The sequence below is a fragment of the Carassius gibelio genome, chromosome A22 (genome assembly GCF_023724105.1).
Source record: "Carassius gibelio isolate Cgi1373 ecotype wild population from Czech Republic chromosome A22, carGib1.2-hapl.c, whole genome shotgun sequence".
NCBI lineage: Eukaryota > Metazoa > Chordata > Actinopteri > Cypriniformes > Cyprinidae > Carassius > Carassius gibelio.
This window is the reverse complement of record NC_068392.1, coordinates 12078324-12104204: the sequence shown is the minus strand read 5'-3', so window position 1 is coordinate 12104204 and position 25881 is coordinate 12078324. Positions and strand designations below refer to the sequence as shown.

The 25881-nt window shown below is 37.7% G+C and overlaps 1 protein-coding gene across 3 annotated transcripts in view; it reads right to left on the bottom strand.

Annotated features, from left to right (window-relative positions):
- dennd1b (DENN/MADD domain containing 1B) overlaps window positions 1-25881 on the bottom strand; it is a 90567-nt gene that overhangs the window by 53004 nt on the left and 11682 nt on the right. For 2 of the 3 annotated variants that reach the window (XM_052539276.1, XM_052539277.1), the window contains exon 3: window positions 10418-10461. The exons of the other annotated variant lie outside the window; for it this stretch is intronic. In XM_052539276.1, coding sequence (XP_052395236.1) covers window positions 10418-10461 — 44 coding nt within the window. The remainder of the gene's footprint in view (window positions 1-10417; window positions 10462-25881) is intronic. 3 annotated transcript variants of the gene reach the window in all.

The following is a 25881-nucleotide window of genomic DNA, read 5'->3' as shown; positions in this document are numbered from 1 at the left end:
TTTGTAACAACATGCAGCAGAATGAACGCATTCATAATGGCATGTCAATTGAAATGGTCTAAGAATTAAATAACCGCAAGAAAAGCCAGAATTACGACCAATGAAACTCAAAGCCTGTGCCTTTTAAACTTTTCATTACACGTCAGCATGAAATGGCATTCACAGTACTTGATTTTGCCATTGGGATCATTAAAAAAAAGTGCTCTTGAAATGAAACATTGAGAGGAAAACAAAAGAAGTTTTTCTATACAATTAAAGTCAAAAGGTTCCAAAACAACTAGATTGGATCCCACTGACTCTGTATGGGCCTAGAAAAATGTCGTGTTCTGCAGAAGCAAGTCACACAGGTTTAAAACAACATGGTTTTGGGTGCAAGTCATATTAACTGAATGAAATGGAAGGTTGAATGAAAGGTTGATGAGGTTATCCAAAGAAGAAAGTCTTTTCAGGGTGGAACATGGAGATGAATGGTGAAATATTCTCACAATTCTCCTCAAGGTTTTACTAGATCTAAATCTCAGTACGCATGTGCATTACACACCTTTTTTTTACTATTCATCTAGGTGATCAAGGGACCATACCAAAGCGCGCTTTGGGAGGAGAGTCAGATCGTGTGCAGAGGTGTAACGTTAGTCGCTATCGTTCCTGTTGTGTGGTTGTACTGTTTTTCCCCTTTCCCAGCCTCCCTACCAAGCATTTTCCCAAGACAAAAGAATATAAAACAGCTAATGCATTTACAACTCACTGAAGGAGGCAGGGTGAACTCTGCAGGCTGCATTATTTATTTACTGTTGAGACAGGGATATCACTCAATGAGACAGCAGTCTCCATTCCCCCCGGTCCAACTGCGGAGGCCTGCAATCACAGCTTCTTTCTCTCCTCTACCACTATCTCTCTCTCTCAGCATTTATTACCACCCCACGCTACCGGGAGACACTACCGCTCCCTCCCTGAACTCCCTGCAGAGGAAGGGAGCTTCTCTTGGGCTGGATGGGAGCAGGAGATTCAGCACTGGCATCAGCAGCAACAGATATCAGGGGATGTGCTGCTTCACTCGGCTTCTGCATAACAATGACGTTCATATATCGCAAGCCAAACTGCCCGGTTTTGATGGCATGGGTGCACGATTAGAGCCAGAGATAGTGGAAACACAACACGGACACCGGGTCTTCAGACACCTCAGAGTGTCTACAAACTTGCTTTCAAAAGTGTAATTACGATGAACATCTAGTAGTTCGATCGTGACATTAATGAAAAAATAAATAAATCGTGCACGCAATTTATTTCTAAAATCAAACTGGCCCAGATGGGATTTAAATGGGATTTAAAAAAAATATTTAGAATTTTTGCTCTTAATCATACGGTCTTTCAAAAACTATAGAATTTTACCCACACACACATACACATATATATATGTATATATATATCTTTCCCAAAATTGAGACTATTTAACTCTCAATCACAACTATTTCTGGTTATTGCAAGCATTTCTTGCAAAATATGTCTTATAATTGTAACTATTTCTCAATAGACAAACTTTTTTCTTTTTTGTACATTTGCAAATATTTTTCACAATTTCAAATCTATTTTGCAAAATTGTGATTTTTGCACAACAGTACGTTTTTTTTTTTTAATTTGAACTATATTTTCCACAGCTTCATCTATTTCTCATGAATGCTACTTTATCAATTTAACAATTACAAAGCAAAGTACTTTAACTATTGTGACTATTTTTAATTACTGCAACTTATTTTTTCATAATTCATAATGGATTTTTTTTTTTTTTCGTCAGATTAATTGTGATTTTTGTTCTTAAAACTGTCATTCAAAATCTATAGAGGACTATTTCCAAAAATAACTACTTTCTCAAAATTGTGACTTTATAACTCACAACTTCAACTATGTCATACTTTATTTCTCAAAACTGCTGCCGTTTCTTATACTACTTCATCGAACACTTACTTCTCATTACCACGATATTTTACTCTGAAACTGACTTCCATATATATATATATATATATATATATATATATATATATATATATATATATATATATATATATATATATATATATATATATATATATATATATATATATAAAAAAGATGCGTCACATCTGTGAGGGAAAAAATCCAATTCGGGCCACATTCAGCTACAGCATGAACATGTTACTAGGTGATGTGAATGGTAGAGTTGAATATTTAGATGGGAACAGCAAAACAGGAATGGGAGGGAGGGAGGGAGAGAGAGAAAAGGGAGAGAGAAAGATGGTGTAAGTGGGAACTAAGTGGTGCTCCGGACGAGCGAAAAGCATTTCTTCATTCTGTCAATACTGGAATGAAAGAGGGAGGGGGTACGAGAGATATGTGGCGAGAAATAGAAGGAGAAAGAGGCAGAATGAAGGAAAGGGAGAGAAAGCATGAGAACTGAGAGATATAGACAGGCAAGCATCCAGGCAGACAGACGGAGATAGGAGTGAAAAGAGAGATGAGGTGAGAGAAAGACAGGAATATAGAGAGAGAGAGAGAGACAGCAAACTCCCCCTTTTCTCTTTCCAAGCTGGTGGGATTCCTCCCTAGGGGTTTCTGTCTTTAAACCTCCATGCTCTTTAAAAATTCTGCCAGCCAGCAGGTCTACACGGCGCTATGGAACTGTCTCCAGCAGGGGAGAAGTGTGTGTGTGTGTGTGTGTGTGTGTCTGAAGAAAGAGAGAGAGAGACTGGCAGAGCCACCGTGCTGACGGCATCCAGATCCCAGTGACAGGTTCAAACCCAATCTCCCCACAGGTCAGTGTTCACTGTACCCCCAAACCCCAATTAAGTCCTGCATCTTCTTACTCCATACCCCTCTCTCTCTGGGTGTCAAAGAACGCGGCCGTAACACATTCAGCACCCCGTGGTTATGATGACGAAAGCGCTACTGAGTCTAAAATCAAATAAATGCATCTACTATTACAAAAACAAAAAAACAGCTCTAAATTTTCTGGAGAAACTGTGAGTGCTGGTCATCTGCGAAATTCGCCTCGGTGATGCTACAATATTGGTGGTGGTTGCTAAGGTTTTACAGCGCTATGTGGTTGCTAGGCATTTGCTTACCGATATTCCGGTCTAGATATGACTCTGGTTCCAGCTACAATTTTAGTGTCCATCTTTATCTGCAATATGAAAAATGTGTTCTCAACCAGAAGACTCAATCATTACTCTCATTGCCTAAATCTCGTCAGAAAACTTCAAGGTTAAGGAAAAACCATCTGTACTGGACAACTGTAACTACTTCTCAAAACTGCAACTATATTTTGCAAAGGGGGATTGTTATATATATGTATCTCAATATTGCAACTTTATTTCTTGTAAACATATTTTCTAGAAATGTTTCCGGAACATATACGTTTCTCGTGAAAATGTCATGGTTAAGGAAAAACCATTAATTAATGTCAACTTAAAATTGCCACTTTATTTAGCAACATTCTCTGTTTCTCATATGCGCTACTTCATCTTACAATTGCGACTATTAATCATTTATTTGAGTTAATTTCTTGTAATTGCTTATTTATTTGCAGCAATAGTGACTGACTGATTGATTTATTGTTTGGTTGATTGAAACAATTTTTTATTTACTCTCTATGCTTTAGGTTTAGTCTTTTAAAAAACTTAATGGTAAAGACAAAGCATTAAGATTAACTGTAACTACTACTTTATTCTTTACAATTTTTTGGAAAGTTTCAACAATCAAATGAAATAAAAATACAAAATTGCACAATTGCCAATTTATTCTTTAGATTTGTTATTAAACAAAAATTTTTTTTAGAAATAAGCTTTATATTGCCAACAATATGATATTAAATTCAAAATCTAAAATGAATAATGTCTGCTCTCAGAACATAAGACCATGTCCACCAATATAATGGTCATGCAGTTTTGAGTTGCTGTAGCTTAAAGCGTATTTTCTCTATTAGCAATGCTGTCTGATGCAACAGCACATCAATGGGGATAAAATCTCCAAATCTCCAACCGAGATTCCTTTCATTACATTTTAATCGTATGCTGCTGGCTTGCCGCTTTTGACCCTGCACTACACGCCTTTAATAAGTGCCGACTTCGCCCCTGGACCGAGGAAAAGCGCTAAAGGGGTAGCTCTTCCAGAGTTTCAAATTGACACAGGGCATTACATTTTCACTTGAAACGAACCGAGCTGAGCGGGAGGTGGTTGATTTCTCTTCTTTAGCCCTCATCTTCCTTTTTTTTCGTGGCTTCTTGCGCTGACCCTTAGGTGTTAAGAAGCTAATATTCAGTGTGCTGGCACAGAGGTTATTTCTATCCTGTGAAAATACGCCGCCTGTGTGAGACTGCTTAAGGAAATGTAGAAGGTGATGTATTGATCCTCTGCCCACTTAAAGAACTGACAAGTGTGTGACATGACCGCTGGGAAGAGACACGGGGCAGTGTGGATACACAATCTCCACGCTAAACACCCCAAGCCTTGTAATATCAACTTCACTAGGCCTGTGGACACTGGAAACCAGAGTTTTCAGCGAAAAAAACAAAAACTGGCCTCTGAGGCAAAAATGTGAAATGTAAATAAGGAAAAAGTGTATTCCTGATATTCCAAATTATTACAGAGATTGAATTCCATTTTACTCATTAGCCAATTTGCGCAATCAATGAGCTACGTAGTTGCTAGGACGTTTCCAGGGTGTTCCGGGTGGTTTCTAGGTGGTTCAAATTGAAAAAAGCCTACCCACAAGTCTCTGTGATATTCAGGCTACTAAAATGGTGTACAAAAAAGAAGGTTTCACTTCATTTCGAAAGCAAATGCAGGAGAGGAGATTCTCCAAAATGCTCTGCGTTGAATACATTAATGTGACGGGTGAGCGGTTTTTGTTCTTTACAATACACAACTGATCTGATATTCTTCTGGGCCAAGCCGTGATTCAGCTACATATGCCCGAGAACCGCAGAGCCAGAAACATCATTAATTGAGTGCCAAGTGGCCTGGGGGATTTTCTGCGTTTAAGCTGTCAACTCCCATTGGACCGCGCAATCGCTCGCTCGCTCACTCACTCTCGCTCGCTCTCTTTCTCTCAGCTGTGGCAAGAAGATCCATCAAGCGTGTGGAGTCTTTGAGAAACGCAACCACCACCCCCTCACGCTCTCTCTTTCTCTCTCTCTGTCGATCTCTTCCTCCACCTGACCAGGACATCCTCCACTTTGGGCCAATGATAAGCATTTCCTTCCTCGATTGAGGTTTGTCGCGCAATGCGCATCTAAAGCTCAGGTTTGCTTAATGATAACATTTTAAAAAAATGGAAGATTGCTGTGCAGTTCTTAATTTCAGTTCATTAGGTGTACCGAAACTATGTGGCTGCAGAGGGAAGTAAAACCGATGTGTGACCAATCACCCCGTTCCACATTCAAAGAGGACGTGAGAGAGTCGAAAATATCCTTTTATTTTTTGCAAGATGTCACTTTCTTGATAAGTCAATGTCTGAGACATCCGATGTTATAAAGGTTGTTTCCTACAAGCACCCTCCAGCGTTTTTGGCACTGCCAACAGATAAAACCATGAGGAGAACACTTTTTCCCGTTCTCGAAGCCCTAAGGTCAGGGTAATCAGATGCCACGGGCAACAGCGTGGCCTTAGTGAGAGACTAACTGGGCCTGGCCCTCACATTACCCACTCTCTGGAGATCTGAGCTAAAGAAAAATCTCCAAAATAAGATAAGTAAGGGATACCAAATGAGCAAGGCATTGCCCCATTCTCATTCCTCCAGCTACAGCAGACTATGTTGTCCTCAATCACGGCTCATCTCGCACATGCCCTCCATGTTAAAGCATTGAAACCATATCGGTGCTCTTCGTGCTCCTTGGCGATGCTCCGCTGGTTGGCCTTCCCCCCGGGCTGCTGGTGCATATCCTGCACAGGAGGGGGTGAAGCATGGGGGAAAGGCTACCAATCATGAAGTGTCAGGCTTGGGGCATATGATTGTACACTGTGTCAAAGCTAGACAAATATTTGCCCCGCGAGGCTCAGGGGACACAGTTTCTCGCTTTGTTACATGAGCTGTAGCTTCACTCAGCATGCCGGTTTGCCGCCTAACTAAGGAGATGAAGGGCCGGGTGACATCTGGAGACTCCCGTGAAACTCTCCAACATCCATCAGGTCAAGCACACTCCGCTGGTGGCTTGGAATGTCATGTTAGCACTGCACTATTCCCTTCGGAATACAAAGCAACGCTGGAGAAATGTGCAAATCTTAAGGATGGGCATGATAAGGTCAAAGTTAAAAGGTAAAATTGGAGATAGATAAACAAGACAAAATTATTACCTCCTACTTAATCCCAAATCTAGTCTAACACGACCTCTGATGTTTATATATATATATATATATATATATATATATAGAATATTCAATAATTACATAAAATGAATTACAGCTGAAATGTAGAAATCTGAAACATTAACAAGGAATTTGACTGATGTGTGGCCATTGGACATTGGCTATTTTGCAACAATTTCGAAAAAGGCTCCCCCGATCAGATTTCAGATGACATGTTTAGTCAGATTTATTAAAGGGGGGGTACAATGGTGTTTCGTGTATTCAGAGTTGTTTACGGTGTTAAATAGATGGATTCTCATGCTTAACCTGGCCAAAGTTGTAAAAAATAAGAATAATTACTGAGAATTTCTGTGCCGAAAAATTGAACTTACGGGTTGGTACAAGTTTTGACTTTTTTTTTTTGATCGTGGATCTAAATGACGTAAACGAGAACGGAAGTCCTTATCTGAGCATTTCTCCCAGAAAAGCGTGCCCATGCACACACATTTCCCAGAGGAGAGCGAGACCGCGCACATCAATGCGCTTCAAAATCGCCAGAAGCGCTGCATAGGATCAGTTGGTTTTTCCGGGGCAGCAACGGAGTGTATCAAGTGCGTTTGTGTGCTCTGGTCATTTGAGCGACGAATTTTTTATAAACAAGGCCCAAGTCGACGCTGGATTTGTACATCATTTGCTATTAAAACATGTAGCCGTCCCTGTGATAAAAGACCCCATTCATGTAAGTACAATTGTATCAGATTTCTGTATTTTGTTGGAAATCAGCACATAAGTGAAAATATGTTAATGGAAACGAAACATCAGTATTATAGCTCTGCTCACGGCTCTCAGCTTTTTCCCGGTAAGAATCGGAAAGCTGTATTTTTCTTTTATAAATGTGATAAAACTTAAGACTTTTTGGATACATGAAGGATGCAGTACTACTCTATAGGTACTCAAGATTAACATGAGATTAGGTGAAACTGTGTATGTTATGTTCCCTTGAATCTTCTTCATCATTTCCTATCCTTAAAAAAAAGAAAGCTGGAATGATCATGTTATTTTAAATGTATAATAATAATAATAATAATAATAATAATAATAATAATAATAAACACAAAAATGTATCTAATAATAATAAGTAATTTGTAATTACAAAAAAAAATGTATAATGTATTGACACTTCTTCCCCCTCGCCTTCACATAATTTCATGTCCTTCATTAACTGTTCCTTTTGATATAAAAAGCTAAGCTGAACAATCATTAGATTATTAAAGAATGATAACATAACATTCACATCAATTAAATTAAATAAAAATATAGATTACAAATATTTCTTAAATACACGCGTATATTTATATATAGATATAACTATACACAGTACACACATATATCATGTAAACATATATTATGTACAAACAAACTAATTTTGGATGTGATTAATCAATTTGATAACATAACGTACAATACATTGGTCAAATCAATTAATAGCCTCCAAAATAAAAGGGTGTTTACATAATATTATTCAGTTTACACACACACACACACACACACACACACACACACACACATATATATATATATATATATATATATATATATATGAAAGTGAAAGTAGTGACATTTGCCAAGTATGGTAACCCATATTCTGAATTGGTGCTCTGTATTTAACCCATCTAAGTGCACGCACACAGCAATGAGAAGCGAACACACCATAAACACACACACACACACATATACACATATATATAAACACATATATATACACACACATATATATACATATATATATATATATATGAGAGATCATACACAGACCACAAACTGACGAGCACACAAGACTATAAAGGGCTCAAGGTAGTGCAACACATTCTCTGCACATACAGTTATTAACGAGCTGCTGCTCCTTAACCTGCCATCAGTGAAAACATGAGCCGCTTCATAGTTAACCCTTTCAAATAACTTCAAATAACGTCCAATAAATGAGTTTCTATGGCAAGCACAGAAACAAGAAAAAAGAAAGAATAACCTGCATATGCATATCAGTTTATTTTCTTTTCTTTTTCCCTTTAAACTGACATCCGGAAAGAGCTCTAAGAGAGATCGGGGCGATAAAGTCTCGCTTTTCCATCTGTCGGCTTCATTTGTAAAAATGGCCTCCTTGTGATTCAGATATATACGGCGCTTTAACAGCTCCACATGGCAGCTGTAGGTGACCGCGGCCGGCCACAGCGAGTCTCTGGGGCCGAGGGATCGCACTTCATGTTTCGCCGCCCTCTGAGCCAGCCTCCAGTCTGTTCACTCTCATTTAGACTCCATATTCGAGAAGAGTGGCTAGTGGAAGAGAGGAGGATAAAAAATCAATTCATATTTCCATAATCCACAGTCCTGTCTGTCTCAGTCTCTTCCCTTGCCCTCTCTCTCTCTCGCTCCCCTGGGGTAAAGTAACCCCTCCACCCCGATCTACGGCCTACAACTGTCATTACGCACCGCAACAATAAGAGGATAAACAAAGGAGGCCTGTAGAGATCGGAGCTGCTGCTGCCATATGCTGGCTAACTTGGGGGAAAAAAAGGATTTCGGCGGCTAGAGAGGGAGCAGCCGTGCAAAGACGCAAAAAGAGCCTAATCCTGGTAATGAGGCGACTCAATGAAAGCCTTTATGTCAGTGTGGAAAAGGCCGATCCATCTGTACACATCTTAAACTAGAAACCATCATGTCACCAAACAAGACTTTTCGGGAGTACTAACATGTTAGAGTTTTTCTTTTCTTTTTTTTAAACACACTTTTTGTTCTTGCAGGCCAAGAAAAGAGTTTCTGAAGAATCTCTGCAACAGACTAATGAAGACCAAAGTGCACATGAAAGCCAAAGACGGTCATGTCTTCCTTCTTTCATTCTGATTTTAGTTCATAATGAACCATCCGATTTGCTTTGTGCGAGAGGAGAGGCTTGTGCATGGAGACCTTGAGGCCGAGCGAGCAGAAGAAGTGTGAAAGCTGCAGCAGTGCACTATGACCCAGGATCAGAGCCACTGCTCCTTGTGCAGAGAACACACAAGACATGAACTACACTGAAGCTCCGGACAACAACACAGAGGCAAACATTTCAATTCTGCTTTTACTGATCACAAACTTCTGCAATGCCTACTTGAAAGTAGTGTAATTAGGAAAATGATCAATAATAAAGATTTTAAGGTTTTTAAAGCACTTCTAATTAATGCTCAAATGATTTTTAATATATAGACGGATAGATAGATGAATGTATATTTGTAATAAAAAAGATTTTCTATAAATGTAATGTTCTATAATCTATGTTAATATAGATATTCATATGTGCACAATTTTAAATAAAAGTTTTTTATTAAATAAAATCTAATTTAAACATTTAAAAAATGTAAACCTTTAAAATAAAAATAAAAAAAATAAATAAATAAATATATATATATATATATAGAATTTAACTGTTACGAAAAATTTATATTTAAAATTAAAAAGTAAAATAATCATACATTTTCATATTTGCAACATTTCATATTTAAATCAGCATTTAAATAAAAAAGTAAACATCCATCCATCTTTATGTTTACTATTTAATTATTTAATTAAACAACAAATAAATGTACTCCAAGCTGCTGAATGATTTGATTATTCATAATATTCATAAGAATGAAAATATATATTTTCATTTTAATAAATTTCTTTTAAAATAAAATAAATGGTAGAATGTGAAGTGATCTTCTCTCAAAACAGCCAAATATCGACTGTTCAGGCTCGTATATCACTCTCTATTAGTTACTAGTGTGATCAACTATCAACTCATGAGCGACACACAGCTGTACAGGTGTTGAGAAACAGCAGTGGGCGTACAAAGAAGCTCCATCCGCACTCATTCACATCACAGCCAGCTGATAATTACCAGAACAACGCTTATTGAAGCCCTACTCATTGCATTTCATTATCAGCAACATCACACTGCATGGCAGAGAGAGAGAGATGGAGAAAATGAAGGAAGAGAGGAAGGAGGGAAGCCTTTAGGAGCAGGAGGGGTCGGATTGGGGGGGGATTGGGTTTGTGGAGAAAAAAAAAAAGTTCCTCTGTCTCCAACCTGGTCTCCAAAGTCCTGAGGGAACTTCCACAGCACGGTCGGATCTGGAAGAAATTGACAGACAGCATTAATCAGCAACCACGCACCGTTCAGAACACATACATATTAATGAAGGGGTGGGAGCAAGGGTGGATTCTCCTATGTGTCGGCACACCGCGGCAGCCAGCGGAGGCATGGAACGCTCTGCATATGCAAATACCATCCGCTTATATAGAGGAGAGACACAGACAATACTCCCCTACCTGCAGAAACAGCAGATGTGTGACGAGCCGCTGCTTAACATTTACTGAAGTAGTTTAAAAATATAAATGTTCGCATTGAAATTTATACTGAAAATATTTTTTTATAATAATTAAATATATGGATTATATTAATTAAAATAATTTTACTGTGTGTGTGTGTGTGTGTGTGTGTGTGTGTGCACGTGCGGTATAGGCTATATTTTAACAATCAGTCTAATTAATATTTATTTCTATTTGATATATAATGTATATTTATATATTAATGAAATAAATAAAAATAAAATATAAAATAATCATTTTGTAGTTTTATATAACAATAATATTAATAATAATAATTTATAATTTAATTGTATTTATATATTTATTATGAAAATATGTAATTATGTAAACCAGTGTTTGATACAGAGTTACTGACATAACATATAACTCAATATTATCATAGCAGTGTTTCATATAGTTTTTAATCGTTTTAAACAGCTCAGTAATATCTAGGTTTTTGGTAAAACTCCATGATCTCACATAAATAAATGTGTGCAGACTTTAAAAAAACGACACGACAGGCAGAACTGCAGAGTGCAGACGCCTCCACACGGACTTGGACCACAAGACGACAACTCAATGTCTGCTGAAGGTCAATGAGAGGACCCTGAAACCAGACAATGAGTTTGGTGCACAGACACACACAAACAGACTCAAGTGATCTAACACCTCAATGTTATGACAACACAGATGGGAATTTTTGCACTCTTCACAATTCACACTTTGATTCAGTATTGTGTACTATAGACATTGCAAAGAAACCACCTCTATATGCAATGTTTTCTCCTGAGCATACTTTTCAATAACTAGGCTTATTAATTCATGTTATTGACAATTCCAACTATTTTATTAAAAAAAATAAAACTAGAAATAGGGGACAGCTTCATGAAAATCTCAAGAAAGATGAAGTGTAATTCTTGAACAATTTTTTAAGAACTTCTTACATTTTTTTTTTTTAGAACATCTTACATTTTTCTGATTGTATGCAAATTCCTGCTGAAGACTTTCAGTTCTTTCTGCACTGCCTGAAGATTACCATAATAACCATAGTAAGTGTGCACACCGTTTTCATCACTACTGGCTCTACTTGTCATTTAACATCTTACCTTTGGGGTTTTAAGACAAGTTATAGGTTATCCTAACTTTAAGAGGATATATATGATTATTTCTGAGAACATTTGTTTTCAGAGATTGGGATTTAATTCAAGTTTTGTCATTCAAGAGATCATTTCTGTCAAGAAATTGTTTGAGAATACAAAATAATCTGTATTTGATTCATTCTTAAGAATAAAATTTCACAATGAATCAGTGAATCAATAGTTTGCTATAGAACTATCAGAAATATCTGGCAACCAAACAAAAGTTTTCCTTTTAAGTTGATTTAGAACCCTGCATCAAAGACTGGTCTGATACAGGAAGCTCAAATATCCTCTTTGATGAAAGATAAATATGCTCTCAGAAGAGATTAGATGATCACACAGAACTAGTTCAACAAATATGACACAGGACTCGATGTGTGGTCACATATACGGTTGCTCAGCAAAATTTCACACGCAAATCCGCTCAACAGAAATCATGCCACTTGGAGTTTCACATAAGGATGAAAGATTTCCCCATCTAAATTGTAATAATTTTCAAGTTTGTCAAGCAGACTTGGGCACTGACCAACAGAAAGCTGCTTGGTTTAAAAGTGACTTCTGTGTGAGCTGTGCTTCATTTATTGCTACACTATTGATAATGAACCTTCTTAGAGGAGAAATAACACCAAATCATTTAGAACACCCTAACCATGCCATAGCAACCACCTAGAACACATTATCAACCAATTAGCAACTCCTGAGCAACCACCCACAACACTCCAGGACCACACACATATTATAAAGTTTCAGGAGTGACAACCGCATTTAAATACAAGAGTGAATCCCATAAATGACTGTTTTGCTTATGTACCGAAATAGTGATTACTGACACTACAATAACTACAGCAACATTCTGACATCTCAATTGTTTAATATCTAATATTTTTACCAAAGCATATTATGTTCAGATTCTAATCACTCTGAACAGAAGCATCATCTTTTGTTTCAGTTTTGGAGCACTTCTTCACAGTTTGTGCTCTTTAAGGGTTGCCACATCCACTTATTAAAATGTATCTTTTATCAGCGTCTTTGGGTTGTTTGTTTGTTTGTTGTTTGAGCACGGCCCATAAAGCAATCCAGTATATTATAATAATATTTAATTATGCACATGCAGGTCACAATATTTTGGTATGTAGCTTATTTCCATTTTAAAGCATTTAAGTTTATTATGGACTCGTTCGTCATTTTCTTTTTTTTCTAGCGTGATCTGGCAACACTAATGAGTCTCGACGTACCTCGTTCACTGCGCATACAGAACAGAGACACGACTCTGATAAGAATTCCAAAACAACTGGTTAGGCCTGTCGCGATAGTCGATAAATCAGTTAATCACCTTCACCTTGAAGGAAGCTGATTGAGTTGGTTCTTGTCACATGACCTGGTGCGCTTGCGTCATTCTGAAAAGTTTAGATGTTTTTAACAAGATGAGGGGCGGACGCGGACGGAAAAAACGAACGCATCTCTTCATATCGCATTTGGAATAATGAACTTGAGCGCACAAAAGACGCGATATGTGAACGGCCTTTCATCGGTCAAAATTTTTACTATCGGTTAATGGCATGTTAACATAATATAACATACAAACATACAAAATTAATTTTAAGCCACACAAAGTCAACATGTTATTTCTTCCTCTGAATCTGCTATAAAATAAGTTTATTGATCTTTGAAAAGGTGTACCTGCGTTATTATGCCATTATCATATTAGTTGAAACTTGTCTTAGAAGGACAATATTATTGTTTATCGCGATAACTTCTTGGGCAATGTATCGTCCAGCAAAATTTGTTATCGTGACAGGCCTACAACTGGTGGTTCCGTACACACTGCGTAGAATTTCTGTAAATGTGCATGTCACTACCTGAATTTTTAGTCAATTCTTTTGTAAAATGCGCTTGACACGCCCATAAAATAAGTGAACTATGTGTGTACAGAAAATGATTAAGCACCAAAAGGTCAACCGACAATCAGATTTAGCTGCAGCAGTGTACGTTTTTAGTATATAGAGACAAACAAACAGCAGCTATATCAATGAGTCATGTTAAATTTATAGCATTCGCATGTTAACCGTTTCCTCTTTCATGTCAGCATCAGTTTAGATACTAACAATATGAACTTCCCATCATATCTGAAATGAAACTCTTGCTTCTGCATTCTGATCTAATCCACACAGCTACAGTGCAGATGATTCAGTTCTGCTGTGCTGGAACCGATGTCAGATGAAGCACTGGCTAGAAGAATGAACGGTCTGATGATTTAACATGTCGGGTATGAACGCACCTTCAACCTCCAACCTTCCTTCACCAGATGGATTTTTTATAACCTAACCATTTTTTTTTGTGTTTTCACTTCTATTCAGAATCTACCCTAGTCGTTGCAATGTGTGACAAATGTAAATAAGCCAGTGTATTCTCAACCTGTGCTGACCAGAGTTCAGAGAGGAGAGGGGGGGGGGGGGGGTGGAAAGACTGACAAAGGTGCATTACATAATCCCATTGTGAGATTTCACGGACCTTGTCTTATAATATTTTTACAAAGACTGAATTTCCTTCTCTCCAGGGATCTGAAACCCAACTCCTCCATCTGATCTGGCAGAGTCAGGTCAATTTTATGCTGATTTTATGGGTGAGAGGATGGGAACCAATGCCAGGGAGAGAAAGAGGAACACAAGGGACAGAGAGGGAAAGAGAACAGAAAGAACAGATATGGATAGAGACAGACAGAATGATGGGTAGCTGACAGTAACATCTTTAAATGTATGACAGTGTATTTTCAAATGCTGTGACTGCTTATCATTTATAAGACCTTTTTCGAATAACTTAAAATGTAATTGATCAAAACATAACTAAACTGGAATTGGAACTCAACAAAATACTAAAATGACAATGATAAAATAAAACAACACAACTTTGTAATGAATTTGCACATACAGGGAGCCAACTGTAGAGTGAATCAAACAAATGATTCAATTAACTGTGAGCCAGTTTGATTCATTGTAGATTCGTTCATTCATTCGTGCACTCTCCGTTCGTTCATTCATTCATTCACTCTCCGTTCATTCATTCATTCATTCATTCACTCGGTTCATTCATTGATTCATTCATCCAACCATTCAAATGTTTAGGGTCAGACTGTTTTTTTAAAGAAATTAAAACATTTATTAAACCAAGGATGCATTCAATTGACCAAATATGACAGCAATTTCAGCTTTGCATTACATAAACACATTTGCATAATTATAAAATATATTCAAATCGAACAGTTATTTTAAATTGGTCACAAATTTCACAAAATTGTTGTTTTTCAATAAATAAAATCAAATAAATGCAGCCTTGGCGGACACAAAATACTTATTTCAAACACATTAAAAACTCGCAAATTTTTTGAATGGTAAAAAACAATGCCATGTGATCATAAAAATGCATGTGAGATAGAGTAACGAGAAAATAAACTGAAATTTGAAACAGTTTTAGATGTCACAGTGCAGGACACTGCTGTTAAAACTCTTGCGTCAACTACTTTGATATAAAAAGTAAGAAGAGGGAAAAGACATTAAAAAAGTGTAATAAACACAAAGAGATGCAATGGCAGAAATGGAGGCAAGAGAAAGTGATAGGTGAGAGGGAGGGGTAATAGAGGGGCATTGCCCTCCAACCACGCACCTTCTGTGCTGCATATCCTGGAGGCTCCCGTGTTCTTACAGATTCAAAAATACCTTGAGACACATGCTTATTCATACACGGAGGCAAAGGACTTGCAAATCTCTATCCCGGTGGGATTTTGGCACGACGGGGGGCTCACATGAAAAGCCCCAAAAATTCAGATGAGCTCTTTTATTATTAACGCCCGCTCTGTCCCTTCAACAAGCCAGATCCGGCTTCAAATCTGAGCATTGCAATCAAATATTTGCCATCTAGTACGAGTATTCAAAGCAGAGATGTAAACGTTTTGTCACTTTTTAAGAACGATGACAGTACCTGATGTGCTCAAGTAACACTAATTCCCACTGACGTTGGAAAAAAAAAGATGGGTTTTCTGCTCAAATGTGAGCTTGTTTAGCAATTAACCTCCCAAACGCAATGACACACAAAAACGGGAAACCGTGTAAAAATGACCGATTGGGCGACCAACTGTCTGTTTTTGGTAAGGGGGAGGTTTGTACACTGGGGAATGTAGAAAGATGAAGGCCCCTGTCTGTGGGTGAAAGCTGTCAAAGGGACCCCGGCTCCTTGCCTCCGCAGCCCCCTGCTGCCATATTGTGAGTGTGTTTGCGCGGGGCGGGCAGACACAAAGGGATTAATGGGTTAAGGCTGAAAGTTGAAGGTTAGGAGGGTAAACCCAACCCCTGCTGCTGAGCCAGGGAGAGAAAATGTCACCGTGACAGACCTGGGGCTGCTTAATCCCCCTCTTGGCCCTCTCGCTCCCCAACGGCCTCCCCTCCTGGGCTTGACACACTGAGGCCACTCCTGTTCCCAGCAGGTCTGTGAAGCGCCCCGAGCCACTGGGCACATGGAAACAGACACACACACACACTCATGCACAGGAAGGGGCTTGACAGACATTTCAACTAGGGGTGGGCAGTATAGAACATACAGTGGGAGAAATGTGTCAGTCGGTAGAGAGATTCACATGTGAGAGCGGTCAAGAGACTTGAAACACAGAGGCAGATGTCAGAAATAGATCATGATGAGTAAAAAGTATTTGACACAACACATATAGACATGTAATTCAGCTGCTGCACAGTCACAGGTGTGTGTATGTAGAGCGAAAGAGTCCAGTTCCAGAATTAAAAATCTTAATTATTTTCTCCACAGAGAACTTGATATTTAACTCATCTCCAGACTACCTTTGAGAAATATGTGCTTTGTATTTTTTTTTTTTTTAACAATAGGTGAAGAACCACACTACCCATAATCCTAAAATGATCCACCAATCAGAGAATTGTGGCAAACCCACTCCTATGATTGATTGATTTGATGTCATATTCAAATTCTAATGTTATATTCATGGCCAACTCAAAAGTAACCAGATTTAAAATAGTCTTAATGACAATAATAATAATAATAATAATAATAATAATACACAATGTTTTAGCTTGATTATAATTTTAAAATTGTAATACTTTCAGAGGAGAAACATTTGTTAAAAAATTCATTAAAAAAAATTAAAATAATAATAATAATAATAATAATAATAATAATAATGAAAATTAGAAATGTTGCTTTGGCAACTAACTAAAATAAGTTTAAGCACTAATATTAATAAAACTGAAAAAAATAATTTAAAGCTAGATAGAAATATATTAAAAACAAATACATTATAACAATCACTAAAACCTAAATTAAAATGTGAACTGAAAATAAAAAAAGGCTTATTGTAAATATTAATGCATTTTATAAGAGAATTAGAATTAATTATAATGTAACACAAATCAGGTTTAATCAGGTTGGTATCTTCTTTTAGAACTTATATGTTCGTAAATAAGAATATTTTGCAAAATATGTTGTTTTTATACTCCTAACGAAAGACTTCACAATAAATGTTTTGTAATGTCATCTTTTTCTTTCGATTTGATTACATAATTATTAATACTTCACTGGACTGTGGTTTACTGTGGTTCATTCCCTTATAAAGATGTTATATGTACACACATTGCTTCAGTTTGATTTTAACTTCTTTATTGAGGATTTGGGGGTAAATTAATTAGAGTGAAAATAACCATGGAAGTGAAAATTACTTGAGATTTCGTTCATACCACCAACTCCAACTTTCACCTTGAACAGACATACACTCAACAGTCAACAGACACAAGATGAATTTCATTAGTATTTAAATGTCTCAAATGATGCTTTTAAAGCATAAGCCTGTTTTCAACTGTCCTTTACCAATCATTAGACTTAGTCTCAGCACTTTCAGTCTGACGTAACATGCCAAGGTGGTGGCAGCTCAATGTATTGCCGTCACTGTTTTCATCTCACCACCACTGAAAACACCTTGAAGAAATCTAAAAACCCATCAGCTGCCGTCGACGGCAAGGAAAACAATCTCACCCGCTAGCATCAAACCCGGCAAGTAATTTGACTGTGGAGCGAACGCCAGCTAATGGGTGAGAATTGAATTGAAATCACCTCGGAGGAGCGAGCTATTTTTCTTTTTTGCTTTCGCACCCAATGTTAAGCCAGCCATGGGTGAGAGCAGGCTTGGGAGGGCCCTTCCAGAGACTCCCCCTGGGCTTCGTGCATGCCTAACCTTCGACAGGACCGCCGCTGCGTGGCAACACGCCGCCGCCCCGAGCGCAGACAGCGCAGGTCAGTCGCAAATCAATGTTTTGACGTCCCGGGAATGCTTGTCTTTAAAAGTCGATACACACAGCTTTGATAGAGCTGAGGCCGGGGGGAAGAAGGTTAATAGGTGAGTGGTGGAGAGAGCTCACAGCTGACACCACTTTTTACCACCTCTGTCTGTCTAACTGCAAACGGGATGGGTGTAGAGCCAATACACCGAATGCACGCCAAGACGATTGAGTTCCCAAGCTGTCATCGTATACTGATGGAAAACCTCAACATACCTTAATGGCTCCTTGGTATCAAACTGGGTTTAATAAACTGTGTCAACAAGTATTGTGAATATGTGAGGTGTCATTATCATAGTATTAAGTATTATCGAAGTAGAGTCTAAACTGCGGAACCCACAAGGCAACAGAGATGGTCTGTCAAATTACTAAATATAACGCTGTGTCAAAGCTAGTGGGTGACAAGAGCGGCATCCAAAACATTCCTACTGGCTGTTACTGTGGCGCAATGCGCACAATTTGTGCGTTATTTGTGGACAGACAAATTACTTGTCGCTGGCTAGGACAAAACAATCAGATTTTAGCACTTGGCAAAGTGGACAAAGGCTTCAAGAAGAGCGACATGACTTAATATTAAACATTTGACTGGTCATTAATGTGTTGCACATTGCAGAATTTGTGTTTTCGGTGTGAAGAGGCACATTACTTGCTAATGCAATGGCCATATGACATGAATATTAATACTCTGGCAATGTAAAGTCTGTAAATCTTTCTTGCATATCGCTGTCTTCTTAAGGTTGGTTCACGCCGATGATAATAACTATAATGATAATTACTATGATGTTTTAATTACTTATTCTATGAGAATAGGGAAGCCCACACCAAACAATCCTGCTTTAAAGAGCTCATGCATACAATAAACAAAACTGTCTCTTGTGTTGGTGGGGACAATGATATAGTTATCGTTATGTTTATGCTTATAGTTAGCATTTTCGGTGTGAAAAGGCCTTTATGCTGTCTTTTTATGAAGGTAAATTTAAAGAGGTCATGAACTGAGAAATCAAAATTCCCTTGATCTTTTTGACGACGATATTTGATTTAAAACTTTCAGAAAACCAAATTTAAGGAATGTATCGAATGGAATGGATTAGAATATGTAAATATGGTCTCCAAATATAAATGTCTTTTATTGGCAATGCTACAAAGTTTCAAAACACAACTTCCAACAGACCTCAATTTACTTTTTAATTCATTGTAAAAAATAAAATAAACTAGAATATGGAAATAACTTTCACTGTACCTTCCGATAACACTGAAATAAACGTGACGTTCTTCATCAGTATTTTTATTTTTCCAGTGCAAGCGTCTAAAGATTCTTAAATCAAGATACTCGAGAAGCAAAATTACATCAGATAAGAAGGCCTGTTTTCTGAGAAACTGATCAAAATGAAGCGATTGATTAAAACAAGAATAAATATCGCCCAATTGGCTCTTAAAAAAATCAACCCAATTCAAAGGACACACTGGTTTTTATACCTCGCTGACACACAATTGTTCTTGTTTGAAATATAAACTCACTTGTTATAAGACTTTATCCAGTCAATTTGCATCTTGATTGTATCTTGATTTTAAGGATGTTTAGCTATTTGTATTGTAAAACAAAAAAAAATCTGAGACATATCTTCATTTGTGCCGTGACTTGAATGAATTTCAGACTTTCTGATCATATTTAAGAGCTGCAGAAACTGTGGGACAGTTGATCCAAACTTAAACTCAGTATTCCAAAGAATGTGTCCATGTAATGAAATTCAATGGGGCCCAAAACAACACCACTGGAGACTGGGACATATTAAAAATATCGACAACCATGAGGGTGAGTGATTTAATCATTTTTGGGTAAGCTACACCTTTAACACACGGGATAAACTCAATGCAATAGCTACATACTGTAAGAAGCGTCCCAGATATTTACAGTCAAGTCTCTTCTAAACCAGACAAACAAATGCAAACCCATTGAAAACCAGTGCTTTCTGTCTTCATTCAGAGACGAAGGACTTTGTGTTGCATGCCTGCCTTTCCTTTTTGTACCCTCCCTCCATGCCTCTTCTTTCTCCTCTCATCTCATTCTGGCCAAAAGGTTAATATGCTGAACTCGCAACCTCCTTGGCAAAACCTTTTCTTCTTCCGCTCCTTTTTTTCGCACATCTTTAAAAGATTTATTTCACAGTATGTAGAGGTCTGGATTAACCCACTCCATGCCCCAGAACAAAGCCATTGTCTTTGTGCCCGAACAGGTCCATGTAAAGAGGAAGCACCAGCTCCTGGATGTCCACAATAATGTCATTGTGCCTGGCATGCTGGAAGGGTCCTGGTTGTCTTTAGGGCTCGTCTAGACTTTGAGCCAGCTACTCAAGGAACTGGTAGAAAATCCCATCAAGCAGTGGAGTGAACGTTAACTAAGGTAACCCGCTGTGAACCTGATGAAGATGTCAACCGAACATATGGCAAAAAAAAAAATCTTTTGTTAGTACAAGGAGCTTTTTTCTTCCCCTCCAGAATAAGGGCAAGTGGAGAGGGGAGGGAGGCCAGTGTTTGGAAGCCAAAAGCAAGGAATAACTGTGGTCATCAGTTTACTTCTGGATCAGTAACTTTATTCTAGCTTCGAGCTGCTCTGCCCCCAGATCTCACAATTAAAAGGGTAAGCAGATTAGCAGGCATCTTTCAAGCTTGAACTGAAAGAACACTCAGTCGTTTTAAAATGTTTTTTCCCCTCACTTTTTTTTTTTTTTTGCACGCCACAAATAGCATTACATTTCATGCTACTTTAGCTGGCAACAGCTTTAAAAAAGGATATACTTTACAGCAATGATATGCTTCTTTAAAGCATCACACTGATCATTTAAAGCCTGTGAACTTCTCTGTGAAAAGACAAAGCTAAAAAACGAATTTACCCTGACAGTTGAGCATGCATCTGTCAAGATTACAAGTTTAGGAAGTTTGTAAGAAGCTAATAGTAATATTATTGTTTAAAAGTTTTAAATATACAGTATACTAGTTGTAGTAGTATTAATGTCAATAACAACAAATAACAAAGATATAAATAAATAAAATTACATTTCTCTCAATATTGTTCACAAATATTATTGTGGCCAGCCTAAGGCACACCAGTGCAATAATCATGCTGTCTAATCAGCATCTTGATATGCCACACCTGTGAGGTGGATGGATAATCTCGGCAAAGAAGAAGTGCTCACTAACACAGATTTAGACAGATTTGTGAATAATATTTGAGAGAAATAGGCCTTTTGTGTACACAGAAAAAGTCTTCGATCTGAGTTCAGCTCATGATAAATCGGATCAAAAACAAAGGTGCTCGGTTTATACATTTTTGATAAAATCTTTTTTTTATAATTAATAGATAGAAAAAGAAAAAAAACTCAAATCGCCTAGCATCCTCTTTTATAATTTACACATTTTCATACATACATACATACATACATACATACATACATACATACATACATACACATACATACATACATAAACGTGTAAATTATATTGTAGTTTGTATGGTTAATATTAATGTAATTGGGTGCAAAGTAGGATTAAACAAAAGGTAATTCAGCCCACACAAAAGGACATTTTCTCAGACTCGGCCCTCCACCTTAAATTAGTTTGACACCCCTGGTTTAAAGCATCGAGCTGGAATTCTGCATCTGTTTGCAGCCAAAATATTTGGCTAATTTTTCAACAAATGCCCCTCATTCCAAATTTGGAGAAATGCCATCATCTCCTCCCTTGTGTCACTGTGTGTCATTAGCTTTTTATTATCACCTGTGATGCCCAAAAACACAATCAAGCTAATGGCAAAGTGAACCTGAAGCACGTTGCATTCCTAAGCCATATATGATCCCATGGACTTAAGGTGATTCTGTCGCATTTGTCTGCAAGTAACGTATTTATCTCATATATAAATCCTCAAGCACTACAATAACTTTTTTTTTTCTTTTTTTAACTACAGGTGATACAGATCAGTAACTAATATGGTATAACACACTAATCTGGGCAAAAACACAGGCTACCCGCAAAGCTTGAGAATGGGCTCTCCAGCAAACATCAAACACAGATTATTCCTGTGTTTTATCGCAATGTGTGACAATTTGTCAAAAGCCTGTGCGGATTCATTTGCATATTTCACATACACTTACAGAGTTAGGAAGCAGCACAGAGAAGGAGAGAGAGGTAGGAAAAAAACTGAAGCTAGTTGGGGTGCAACCCAATTTCACAGCTTCATGATTGAGTGGAGCAGCATATGGATGTCGGCTATGTGACAGTCCCGGCATATCACTGTACGTTAGCTCAGTCTGTCAGATACACGTCCAATCGCAGGAATGTTTATCAACTGTCTGCACGTGAGAGATTTTCTTCTTTTTTTTTTTTTTTTGCATAACATTTGGTGGGGCTCATTGCTTGCATTAAACGTCAGGAAAGGAAGCCAGCGTACCACAAAGAGAATATACAACATTAAAACAATATGTCTCGCAAATCAGACCTTAACTCCTGACTCAAGAGTAATTTATATGCACAGAACAGACACAGGGGGCCTTCAAACTTCCTTATCTCAAGCTAGGCTTCATCTCATGGACATTAAAATGTCTTTACCTCTTAAAGGGGGGCAGCCGCGACTCCGGTTTGGGTGCGTGAGGAGAAAAGCTGGAAAGGGGCTGCAGCAGGTAATCACAAGTTGCAAAGCATATGCTCGCACCATCTGTAACACTCACACGTAACACATACACACATCTAAAACTGGGCTACCTTGCAGGAAAAACTCAATTATCTATTAAAGCATATGACAATTAGGCTTTGGACAGAGAAGCTGTTTTTATAAGTAGCATACACTTTTGTAGGGTCTATGCCTTCAGGCGATGAGCAGTGACCTCCGGAAGACCAGCTCTTCTGGGATAAAAACAGAGAAACTTGTGAATTTTTCTGAACTGATAGATCAGTGATATGTTATGATGTGGGATTCGCTTTAGCAAAAGTGTTGAATGTTGTAAGCGTTGAACTGAATGTGATGACAGAAAAAAGATTTGGTACTGTAAAAAGGGCAAGACTGCAGTTTTCTATTCTATGTTGTCTGATAAGCAAATGACTCTTCTTTTAGTGAATCATTCTAAAAGACTCAAAAGCTACTGGCTTAAATCAGTCTTTCACTGAATGAATCACTGAATCATTTAGAGTGGTTAACGAATCAACATCTGACTCAACTTCAAGTTATAATTACGTGTACTAATGTCTGTCATAAAATGATGCACATTTTGCATATTTAAGATTTGTGAACCTTAAATATGGATCTTTAATAATTGATTGATCATATGCAATGCAGTTAAAGACTATTTTGGTCTGTGCTCTGGAATCAAAATGCGCCTTTACATTTAAGTTAACTATACAATCTATAGACTTAAAAATGGGGAGGGGGTATGCAAATGTGAACTGGATTTCAATGAGGTCAATTTTATAATTATTTTAAGGAAATGTATATATTGCTATTTGATATAAATGTCTTTACTGTCAATTTTTTAATGTTACAAAAGCCCTCCATTATAAACAAAGGCTATTCTTTTGAACTTTATATTCATCATAAGTTCAAAATAAATAATGATACTTTTGTGTTTCCACAAAAATGTCATTAACATCGATAACAGCATATTAGAATGATTTCTGAAGCATCGTGTGACATTGAAGACTGAAGTAATGATGATGAAGATTCAACATTGCATCACTCCACTAAATTACATTTAAAATATGCTAAAATATAACATTTGCAAGCAATATAGTTATACTATTGCAAGTTATTTACACTTTATTACTGATTTTACTGTATTCTTGATCAAATAAATGCATCCCTGGTGAACATCTTATGTTTATGTTCTTACAGAAACCTTAAAATCTTACTGTCCTCAAATTTAAAACTGGTAGTGTAGTTTGTCATTTAATAATAAATTTCCCACAGGAAATAACTAAGTGGGGGACATGAGAGAGGCGTGCTCGTGTACTTAACTAATGAGAGCGCTGTATGCTAATTCCATCGTACAATCGCCGAATCAGAGAAGAAGCCAAGGACCAATCAAGTGAGAGAACACGGTTCCATGTGTGACAAAGACCTCATGGATGATTCACATGATATTCAATGACAAATGGCACAGCAAAGCCCTCACAAAGACAAGCAGTGGGAACTGACCTACATTCAGTTGTGAAAAGGGGGCTGGAGCCCAGAAAGAGGCCAGCACTGTGATACCAAACTCAAAAAAATTGCCACAAGTCACTCTGCAAGTGAGCTAATGTAGCAGGCCTCCTCTTAAGGTTACTAGGAAACTTTTCCTTTGGCTTTGAGGATAATCATTAAACTGAGCATACCTACAAAAGAAAGATGATGTTTCTGGCAACCAAGAAATAAATAAATTCTTCATCTAGTGTAGGATTGATTGTTGTGTAAATAAAAAAGCATGTTATATAAAAGCATGTTATATACACATATATATATATATATATATATATATATATATATATATATATATATATTAGGGGTGTAACGATACGCGTATTCGTATTGAACCGTTCGGTACGACGCTTTCGGTTCGGTACGCGGTACGCATTATGTATACCGAACGGTTCGTTGGAGTAATTAATTATATTTGAAAAAAAAAAAAAAGAGAGAGAAAGAAATATAATGATATGCGTTCAACAAGGTAGCCCAATAACCCAAACAACGTAACAGGCAACGCCCCTGACACTCCCGAAGAAGAAAAAAACACCATCTTATATGTTTATGTTAGGCTACTCAGCAGGCGCTCGCTCACTCAGTACACGCTGAAGGCTCGTTGCAAAATAGCCAATGCGTTTAACAGACTAGAAATGAGAAGATCCTCCAATAACCAACAGGTCTGGTGTTTGGGTGCACTTTGGATTCCCTTTAAGCTATAATGGTGATGGCAAGAGAGTGGTGGATAAAAAAACAACGGTATGTCGCATCTGCAACATGACAGGGTACACCAGCGGGATTACAAAAAAAAAAAAAAAAAAAAAAAACCAGCGGGAATATCTGGGATATATGCGTCAGTACTATCTGGGAAAAGACGAAAAAAAGGAGAAACATGCACGCAGCAAACTATCCCTGCAGCATTTAGACACTATAGCTTACAGGGAATCCAACCCAAACACCAGACCTGTTGGTTATTTTAGGATCTTATATTTCTGGTCTGTTAAATGCATTAGACATTTTGCAACGAGCCTTCAGCGCGTGCTGAGTGAGCGAGCGCCTTAGGGGCCGTTCACATATCGTGCCTAAAAACGCGTGGAAAACGCTAAGCGCGTCTTTCTCCTCCTTTCCAAAGCGCTTGGGCAGAAGCGCTCATGAGGCGTCTGTCTTTGCTAAGCAACAATGACGTGCTCTCTCCATGAGACGCGGAAATTTCAGCGAAGAATAAATGGATTTGCAGCTCTAAAAATCGCTTGCAGTAGCTCTGCTACTGAATTTATTTCAAAATTGCAATCCATATACAACTATGATCAGCTGTTCCTTCATCTTGGCTGAGCTCTCAACGTTGTTACGGGAAAGGATGAAGCTGATTGGTTGGTTCTTGTCACATGACCCGCGGTGCGCTTGCGGCATTCTGAAAAGTTGAGATGTTTTTACATTTTGCTGTATCTAAAACGTATCGAACCGAACCGAACCGAACCGTGACATCAGTGTA